Source organism: Ammospiza nelsoni, chromosome 2 (genome assembly GCF_027579445.1).
Source record: "Ammospiza nelsoni isolate bAmmNel1 chromosome 2, bAmmNel1.pri, whole genome shotgun sequence".
NCBI classification, from domain to species: Eukaryota; Metazoa; Chordata; class Aves; order Passeriformes; family Passerellidae; genus Ammospiza; species Ammospiza nelsoni.
In genome coordinates this window covers 114982530-114992344 of record NC_080634.1, presented here as the reverse complement: position 1 = coordinate 114992344, position 9815 = coordinate 114982530, and the positions used below count along the sequence as shown (strand labels likewise).

At 44.7% G+C, this 9815-nt stretch overlaps 1 protein-coding gene across 2 annotated transcripts; it reads left to right on the top strand.

The window, feature by feature from the left end:
• Nucleotides 1-7: 7 nt before the first annotated feature.
• NDUFV3 (NADH:ubiquinone oxidoreductase subunit V3) lies at nt 8-8388 on the top strand. Of its 2 annotated transcripts, XM_059466699.1 has the most exons (4): nt 8-109; nt 208-283; nt 3536-4462; nt 8098-8388. In XM_059466699.1, the coding sequence occupies exons 1-4, from the start codon at nt 59-61 to the stop codon at nt 8256-8258; spliced, it is 1215 nt and encodes a 404-aa protein (XP_059322682.1). In that variant the 5' UTR covers nt 8-58; the 3' UTR covers nt 8259-8388. The 2 variants fall into 2 exon arrangements, with proteins under 2 accessions (XP_059322682.1, XP_059322683.1); XM_059466700.1 differs by lacking the exons at nt 8-109; nt 208-283 and adding an exon at nt 3163-3256.
• The last annotated feature ends 1427 nt before the right edge of the window (nt 8389-9815 follow it).

Here is a 9815-nt window from a genome sequence, read left to right as displayed (position 1 = left end):
CCCAGCGCCGGCCCCGCCCACACGGAGGCCACGGGGCGCCGTGAGGGCTCCGGGCAAGATGGCGGCGGCCGCGGCGCTGAGGGGCGGCGGGAAGGCGGCGATCCGCGAGGTAAAGGGGCTCCTCCCGGAGAGTTCCAGCCCCCGCACCCCCTCAGCTGTCGGGATTTCCTCCCGCTTTGTTAACTCTTGTTGTGTTGTACCGTGCAGGTGCTGCAGCTGGAGGCGCGGGGGCTTTGCACGAAGCCGGTGGGCACCGGGATGGCGCCGCCGCCGCCGCCAAAGAGTAAGAGAGGGGGGTCTGGGTGTGAGAGGTATCGGGGTGTCAGTAAAAGGAAAGGGTGAGGAGAGCTGGGCAAGGTCAGGCCTCGGAAGAGGCCCTGCATAAGCTGGGAGGAACAAGGGCTGAAAGGTCACCGCCATGTAAACGAGGGTGTCTGATAAATGTACCGTGTAGTAATAAAGGTAAAAGCAAAGGTCTGGCTGTGTGGAGTATATTTATAAGCCATATATATATATACATATTTTATATATATATATACACACATATATACGTATATAGTTTTATAGTTATGAATTTTATATTTATGAGTTTGTCACTTCTTTCCTGTTTACCTTCACCTTAATATCCTTGGCCAGGCTGGATAGGGCAGTGTCAGACTGTTCAATGTGTACGTCAAACTGAAAGAAATTAGGGTTAAATCAGATATCAAGAAAAAATTCTTTACTGTGAGAGTAAAATGAGGCCCTAGCACAGGTTGGCCAGAGAAGCTGCGGATGCCCCATCCCTGGAAGTGTTTTTAATGAGGTGTAAAATCTAGTTTTTAACTTTAGATGTTCGCCTTTGTCATTTGAAGTGTTTGTGTTGTCAGGGTTAAAAAATAGAAGGACTTAGAGAAGGAGTTCCAAAATCCAAATATCCCAAATAGCAGCTCCAGGCAGCAGTGTAAGAAGCTGCCATGGCCCTGTGTGTTAAATTTGGTTATAATGCTTCTTGCCCCATGGATCTGCAAGGCTGAACCTTGGTTTGGATGCTGCCCTGCATCCTGCATTGAGGAGTATTTGAGCCCCTTTTATCCCTGAGTCCAAGCAGGAATACAAATTTCAGAGGCTGATGTTTTGTTTATATGAAGGAGGCTCAGTGGTTCAGGGAGGTTTCCTGTCCCAAATTAGAGATTCAGGTGCTGAAACAGGAAAGCTCCATGAACCACATGTAGGAGTGATCAGACTTTTTGCCTGCTGTTGAAAAGATCACTGAAAGAGCAGCTGAAGGCAGACTTCTGCCACCTCCTTAAATGCCAAAGCAAATAAAAGCCTGGCTGTTCCATTAAGAGAGCCTTCAGTGCATAGATTGATTGGCCAACAAATTGCTTTTCATTATGATTTATTTTTTTGCATTAAGTGTGTTTGAGATGCACTTTGGTATCAGTTTCTGGATTCACAGCCCTGCAGCTCTGATTGGTGTCAGGAGCCCTCTCAGGCCAGCAGCTCCCCCTGCAAACACTCCAGGTTAATTAGGATATATGGAATTAAGATGTAAAGGATGCAGCTGCCTTTGCCAGACTCTGGCTGGAACAGGATGTGCACATTTTCCTTGCTGTGATAAGATGGTTGTGTTTACACACAGAGTCAATGATGGGAAGTAGAGCTGTGATTTCTGCCTGCCACCTCTCTGAGTGTGAGCAGCCTGTGGGTACCTGCTGGGATGGTGCAGGAGGAGCACATGGGAATGCTTTTGTGTGACTGATGTGGGGCTGTTGTTCTTTTGGCATGGTGATGCAGGTACAGGTTAGCTGGTGCAAAGTTTGAAATACCCTAATTAAAGTGGATCAGTTGTGTTGGATCTTTCAGCTTTTAATCATCAAATCTTTTTCACTTATCCAAACTTAACTGTTTAAAGTATTATCTCAGTAACTAATGGTCAAGTTGAATTTTCCTTGCTTACTTGGTTTCTTAGGATGTTTTAACATTAATTCTTCTTCAGGTGTTGCTCAGCTTTCCCTTGCCTATCCTTCCTTTGCCATCCTTGTGTTAGTTTAACCTCTTCAGTGCCTCTCTGAGGAGCTCTTCCATCCTGAGTGACTCTTCCTCCTCACGTGTTAGTTTCTCCAGGCTGCTGTTTGGCTGGGTCAGGGAGTCAGACCTGTTCCAAAGGTGGCTGCCCATCCTCCTGCCTCCCCCTGCCCTTCCTTCCCATCCTGCACCTTCCATCTGGCAGAGAGAAGTATGTGCTTGAAATTATTCCAAATACTACCTGTAAACTTGGTACCTTCTTTTACTGTGTTTTGTTATGATAAATCTTTGCATTTCTTTCTTAAATACTTTGCTTTTGTTTTCATGTGCTTGTCTCTTCTGTGATGTTTTCATTTAGACATTGCTAGACTTGCTTCTGTTCAGAACTAATGGTAATAACTCCTTGAATCATAGAAGGTATTACCACACAATACCAGTGAGGGGAAAGCTGTGTTTAGTTTATGGGCATATAAAGTAGATCTGGATTTCCAAACTCTGCAGAAAAATCTGCACAATGGGCTGGAATCTGTTGAATTTTGCTGCTGGTTGGAAGGGGTGCAACTTGTAATGGAGTTGGCTCTGCTGTGGCCAATTTCAGTCATGGAGAATCTTCTCAGTGTGCTCCCAGCCCTCCTTCACCTCCTGCTTTCTGTAACCACAACAGTATTTGCTGTTGCTCAGCCTCCTGAGGATGATGATAAGCATCCAAGGGATATTATGTATTCCCTGAAAGGACATGAAAGTTGCTGCCTTCTCCTTCAAGTGTTGCTTCCTTGTCTGGAGAGTTTAGCTTAGTGCAGGTATCCATGAGGGAGAAGAATCTAAGGCAGAAACAAACGTGGAGCATCAGGAGATCTTCTGTGAGCCCTTTAACAAAGGTCTCAGAGCAGCAATAGGGAGTGAAGCCTGGAGGAGATGAGGGCTTGGGCAGATGCTGTTGCGCTCTGGGGGCAGCTCGTGGGGCAGTGAACAAGGAACATTTTCATGGATGGCCTCAGTGTCTCTCACTCTGCTGCTTTTCCTTTTGGGACTCATCCCTGCCCCTGCTCCCAGGGTAACTCCTGCAAGCAGCTCTGGCTGTGTGTCCTCACTGTGTCTCTGCTTTGCTGGCTTGTTCACAGACCAGGCTGTCTCTGCAGCATTGAAGAGCTTGGCTGAGCCATCCTAATGCTCACCTGGGATAGGGAAGTGTCTGCAGGCCTTTTCCAGTGCTGCAGAGTTGAGGCACAGGGAAAACCAGCTCTTGGTAAGGCCTGGCTTTGCTCTGGCAAAGAGAGGAACACAAGGGTTTGTCTCTTGAGTTTTGGCATTGCAGCAGCAAAAACTGTTCTGTGCTAGTAGAACTCCAGTTCCCTTAGCTTAAAAAGTCTAAAAACTTTCTGCTTTGCAATGCCTGTATTTAGCATTATAATTACTTTCAGTTTATTTTAGTAGCAGATTATGTCTGAAAGTTAAAACTGTGACTAAGATCAGTGCTAGTGATGTCAGATCCAATGATGATAATCCTCTTTATGCCGTTTCCTAGATGTAGCGGCACCACAGGGGAGCACCAAGCTGCTTGCCATGAAGGCACCAGTTGAATTTCGTAAAATGTTGTCTTCCAGCTCTCTCCTGCTGTCTGCAGACAAAGGTGAGAGCAGTTCTAGTACCACCCTCAAGGAAGCTGCAGAATCTGCTGAAGACACAAGGATGCCCAAGCCAAGAAAAACTCAGGTTGCGTTTCCGCAGCGAGGAGTTGTTTCCTCCCGTGAGGGGGAAAAGCTCAGCACACCTGCAAGAGGAGGAGGCCTGAGGAAGAAGTTAGCTGAGAAACAGTCTTCATCTTCATCCAGCTCAGATTCTAGCTCAGATTCTGAGGATGAAAGTGTTGGTGATTCAAAAGTTGCCACTAAAACTAAAGTTGAGTTTCCCAGACGAGATCCCATCTTTTCTGAGAATATAGCAGTAAAGGCATCCATGCTGGCAAAAGAGAAATTGTCCCAGAAATCCCTCAAAGAATATGGAATTAAGAAGCTGCCACGCAAACCAGAAATTGACGTGTCTCCTGTAAAGCAGGTCAACTTTTCTAAAACATCAGTCGGCCAGGAAACATCAAAACTCAAAGCAAGAGACCCCAAAGCAAAATCCCCTCCGAAAGAACAGAAGCCAGGCTTAGAACCACACACGCTGAAAAGTCTGGGCCTCAGCGATGTCACTGCTAAATCTGATCATGTGGAGGAAAAGTCCACTGGACCGAAAGCCTCAGCAGTGACTCAGGAAGACAAAAAGCAAGATCTGCTATCCAGAGGAGAGAAGGAAAAGATGAAGGAGGCACAGAAGTTGGAAGCAAAAGAAGTGACTGCTCCTAAAGTGGAAGAGACTTCTAGAAACAGAACGTTGGTGATGGGAACCACAGCAAAGGAGGAGACCACGCAGGAAGGAGCCCAGGCTGGAGAAGGCAGCACAACAGAGGGTACAGCTTTCAATTGTTTGAACTCTATTGGTTCATCTGGGCTAGGGTTTGACATTTTTAAAGGGTTTCTACGTCTCTGATCTTTCTACTGAAGCTGGCAGAGTGGCAGTGACTCTCTGGAAGATTAATTGTTCACTGCTAATTGTTATAAGCTGTCAGTAATACTCAGTCTCCAGCTATGCTGGGAAAGGAAGTGGTTTCATTTCTCTGTATTTATAGTTTCATAAAACAGTTACTTATAAAATGGAAACAAGATTGTTTCCACTGTGAGCAAAATCATGGGTTTTATATGACAACACTTGTTTTCATTCTCCTCTTTTCTTGGAAGGCTTTGGTGGCTGCCATTCTCATGAGTCAAATTTGGTGCCATCTCATTGTTGCTTAAACCCTGCCATCTTTCTGGTTTTGTTTTGGGTTTTTTGGAGGTTTTGTTTTGATGGGTTTTTTCCCAAGCTGTCAATGTTTCAGATTTCAGAAGACTTCGAGAAATCATAGTGTAATGCCAGAAACAGGCACTGCTGATTGTGAGCCTGGAAGGTTGCAAAAGCAACTCGTGTGGAAGTAGTGAGTCAGTGTTGTAGAGAGCTGGGGAGGAGCCAGGGCTGTGTTTTCAGGAAAGACCATCACACAATCATCTCCTCAGCTGTGCTTCCCTGTCTGACCTACCCTTCTTATTCACTGCCCTCCTGTTCATTGATGCTCCTGCTGATCTCATTTATGTATCTCAGTAGCAGATGTCTCTCTGTCCTGATCTGTTGAAATTCTGCTTTTCATCCTAGGCAATATAAATCTGCCATTCTTGAGACCCCTCTTCTCATTGCTACTTTGAATTAAAGAATTTGCCTGCTGGAAGTAAAAGCAGCATTAATTTAAGGTTGCTTGGGTATCATCCTTCAGGAAATGATAGGGGGCCAGGGGAACAGCAGTGGGCCAGGAATGTGCTCTTGCAGCCAAGGCCACCAGGGGTGAGCTGGGAGGAGGCTGAGGGAGCTGCAGCTCCTGCCCTGCTGAGGTGCACTGGGGTGCAGTGTTCACTCTGGGGCTCCCCAGTGCAAGGAAGATGTGGGAATGCTGGACAGAGACCAGCAAAGTGCCACTGAGTGATGGAGGGACTGGAGAATCTCTCCTGAGAGAGCTGGGACTGTCCTGCCCAGAAAAGAGAAGGTTTAGACAGATATGGAAATAACATATATATGGAAATAACAGAAGGGGAGTGCAGAGATGACAGAGCTGAGCCTTTTCAGTGGTGCACAGTGATGGGACAAGAAGCAGTGGGTACAAACTGAAACACAGGGTTTTGCCTGAACATCAGTAAATACTTATTTTCCTGTGAGTGAGTGATGGAGCGCTGCCCAGGTTGCACAGAGAGGTGGTGGGGTCTCCATCCTTTGAGACACTCAAAATCTCTCTGGGCAGGGCCCTGGGCTCCTGCTGTAGCTGACTCTGCCTGAGCATTTGGGGTTGGCCCAGCTGATCTGCAGAGGTGTCTCCCAACCTCAGCCATTCTGTGACTCTGAAGTGCCTGACCAGGTTAAGGGACAATGTAATTGCATTTCTATGCCAGCTTCCAGGAGATGGTGCTGAGTAAAAGGCCTGCCTTCTGTTTCAGGGGTCAGTTTGCTCATCATTTCATCTGTTTCCTTTCCTCCTTCCTTGATGGCAGCTCAGATGGCTGAAACTGGCACTCTGTGCTGGACTCAATCTTGGAGGTCTTTTCCAACCTAAATAATTCTGCAGTTTAAAAACCAAAATGCAGCACTGTTAGCAAATGATATTTTGATTTGCTTGTTCCTTCTGGTAGTCAACAGCATAAGCTTTCTTTTAAAAATAACAAACATTTGGGGAGGGCTCTTTGTTTTTATCTACAGATGATGCTTTTCTCACCGTTCATCCACAGTGGAGTTCTAGATGCTCAAACATTTTTTTCTCCTGATGTATCTTGTTCTCTCTTCCTTCTTTGAGAGCAGCCACTGCTTTTCCTTGTTGAACATTCACAGCTGACTGTCCCACTGTAACTCCTACTTCTGTCCTGCCCCTGTGTCCTTAACTCTGCAAACTCTGCAGCAGCCACACAAAAGATGTAAAAAGAATTTTTCTCAGTGCAAACCTGGATGTTGAGGTGATGTCATCCCTTTGAGAGCAGTCAGCAAAAACTGCTGCCTTGAACTGCTGAGTGGGGAGCAAAGCTGTAGCTGGGAGCTCAGGAATAGGCCTGTGATTCATTTCAGAAGAGCATCCCAAGAAGTGCTTGCTCTTTAGGAGACAAAGCAGAGATGAAGGATGAAGTGAGGGGAGGATGAACTCAGGAATAAATTTTTCCTTGAGAAGCCAAGTGCAGTGTGTTTGGGCAGGAAGAATGAGGCTCCATCTGCCTCCCTTCCTGCACATCTGTCTGAATTTGGATCTGGCTCTTGCAGGTTGAGCTGCTCTTGCCTCCCCCTGCCTGTTCCTGGGGCTCTCTGCAGCACAGAGCATCATCTGCCTTTTCTGCCTGATCTCCTGTGAGCTGTGTCAGGAGAGCTGAGCAGCAGCACAGGGATATTTCCTGTCATGGTTTGCTGAAACCATCACTTACTACCTTGAGTTTTATAAGCAAGCCTTGCTAAATGCTACAGATAAATCTTTTAATCTGCTGGCTTCACACTGCAGTAATTGTGTCATGAGTAAAGGGAAATCCTGGTGTTCAAGTTCTTGTGTTTTTATTGTAGATGGACCTGTTAAAATGAGGGCTTAATACAATCTAACCTGAGCCACCACACACAAATCTATACAACAAAGCTTTTCACTGCACTGTGTGTCTTCTTCTGTTGTTAAAACTCTGGGTATACAAGAGTAAATTAATACTGGGAGTAAAGATTTATTTCTTGCAATTTGCTTGGTTGTAAAATCAGACTGTGTAAGAACCTTTTATGTAAATGATACTGCCTAGATCTGCATAATATTCTAAAAGCACAATAATTAATGTTGGCTTTAGAGGAAGTAATGAGTTCTAAATAACTTTATTGGGTTATTCTTTTTTGAAGGAGAGTTAATACAAAGGTTAGAAGATTATATTTACAAGAAACGAAATTTACATCAAAGGCTCTTTATAGATTACTGTTTGGTTTGACCACATCTGAAATTAAATGGTGGAGATCTTGCTAATTCCATTGCTTCTCCCCATGGCAAAAATTCAATCTGCAAAGCAGCTCTGAGAGCTGTATCTCGTGGTCTGAGAGTATGATACATCATTTGTACTGCTCCTTTGCCCCTCCTGGTTTGCTAAGAATGTCACCTACTGTTCTGGCTGCAATGAAAACCAAGGCAAAGATGAGAAAGCCAGGAAATGCAGCCATATGTCTGCCAGAGATAAAGAGAATGTTCTGCCCCGTGCACCCCCAGCATTGGGTGGTGGTTTGGGTTTAAAACCTGTCTGAGATGCCTTGTGCTGATCCCTGTTCCCCACTGCATGTGCTGCTTTAGGCACCAGCTGGACTTGGTAAACTTCTCCTTTTCTTCAAGTTGCTGACTTTTATTTCTTTCAAATACTGACTGGATGAGGGATCTGACAATTTATGAAGGCTGACTCAGGGCTTAAAAACATTGTCCTCTGGTGTGACACCCTCATAGTCACCAGCTGCTGTTTGTTTTCACAGAGCCAGCTCAGCCTGCTCCAGAGGAGGAGTGGGATAATTCCACCTACAAGAACCTGCAGCACCACGACTACCACACGTTCACCTTCCACGATTATGTTGCCATCCTTGCAAAGTACAGGCAGCCTCAGCCATCCTCTGGAAGACCATCCCCAAGGCACTGAGACAGCCACACCTACAGCAAACACCCAGGCAGGATGGGGAATTGTTCTGTTTAGCACTGTTGCTTCATCTGTATCATTGAAATCAGATAATAAATAATAAAGGCTTAATAACTTAGGCTTTTGAACAGTTCTTCCTGGCTGTTGGAGTCCCTCACTTCTTGACTTTTATGAGTGAACTGCAAATGAATCATAACTGAATAAAAATATCTTTTCTACCTCTCCATATATATTATTTGGTGATAGTGTAAAAAGGTCTTTTTGACTTTTCAGTGTCTCCAAACTTTGGATACTGACAATTCTTACAGGACCACATTAAAGATTGCTGTGGGGTTCAACTCCTGTTTCATTTGGTGTCCCTGCACACAAATGTGCTCCCAGCTCTGAAGGGGTAATGTTTACTCTGGATTTGGGAGTTAAAATCATTGGCTGGGAGCAGCACAAGAAGTGTTTGTCTCCTGTGGCAAGAGTGAATGTTTTGTGTTAGTGGAGGAATGCAAGTTTATGTGATGTGATTGAAACATCTCAAAACCTCTGCTCTTGTAAAGGGAGAACAGAACATACAACTTTATTTAATCATCTGTTGGGGGCTCCAGCAGTACTTGAAATAATTTTAAATGTATGAGAATCTCAGTGGGCAGTTCCTAATAGACTTTTACTGTGTTGATTAAATTTGGAGGAAAAAAACCTATTTCTATGGATAGAAACACTTGAACTGTTATTTTTAAATGTCATGAAAACACCATAAGGGTGAAAACAGCTCCTGTCCCTAATTGTTGGGAGTATGTTGGTACTAATTGTTGGGAGTATGTTTAATTTCCCACTTCTTTTTTTCCCCGCACTAAAAGTTCAAATTGCTGTCCAGCTTCAGTCTTGCTCTGCAGCAAATGTGAGCCATGAGGCCCTTCTCAGTGCACGTTATCAGCAGTCACAGTTGGTCTCAGTAAATTCTGTATTTCCATCCTATTAGTAACACTCTTCTGCCTTCTGGGAAAATCACTTGATGGCCGCCAGCTGTTGTGGGTTTAGTTCCATTTTGGCTTCTTGTTCATGTTGGGCTTTTTTTGGAGTTAATTGGCCTTTAAGCAGTTCTTGCAATAACTCCAGCATTTTCCATCACCTGTCTGTATTCTTTCAAGCAACAGACCAGGCAAGATCAAAGGGAAAACAGAGTCAGCTTTAGGAGTCTATCTGGATATTGGATGTGAATCCCTGGGTGCAATTAGTAGAGCAGATATTTTATACTGTAACTTGGCAAAAGTGTGGTAAGAAGGATCAAGAGGCCTACATCAATTTGTTGTGCAGAATTTTAAGTCAGAAACCCCTGGCAAGCAATTTTATTGTCCTGTAAAAAATAAAGAGCATGTTAGTGACTCCAACTGAAATTTAGAAATCTGTTAATGTATAAATCCACGTGCTGAGGAATAAAGAGCAGAAAGTCACTTGGAGACACCAATGGTCCCATGTAGTCTGTACTTGTAAAAGGGAGAGAAATTTGCTGCTAGCATTAAAAACATGAAAGAATTGGGGTCTTCCTTTGTGAAGGGCCCACAGGAGGCC

What these genes read in the sequence shown, in the direction of transcription:
- NDUFV3 (XM_059466699.1), top strand. Translation starts at nt 59, where the DNA reads ATGGCGGCGGCCGCGGCGCTGAGGGGCGGCGGGAAGGCGGCGATCCGC. An exon ending in GCCGCCGCCGCCGCCAAAGA is followed by an intron (nt 284 to 3,535) that starts GTAAGAGAGGGG and finishes GCCGTTTCCTAG; the next exon opens with ATGTAGCGGCACCACAGGGG. An exon ending in AGAAGGCAGCACAACAGAGG is followed by an intron (nt 4,463 to 8,097) that starts GTACAGCTTTCA and finishes TTGTTTTCACAG; the next exon opens with AGCCAGCTCAGCCTGCTCCA.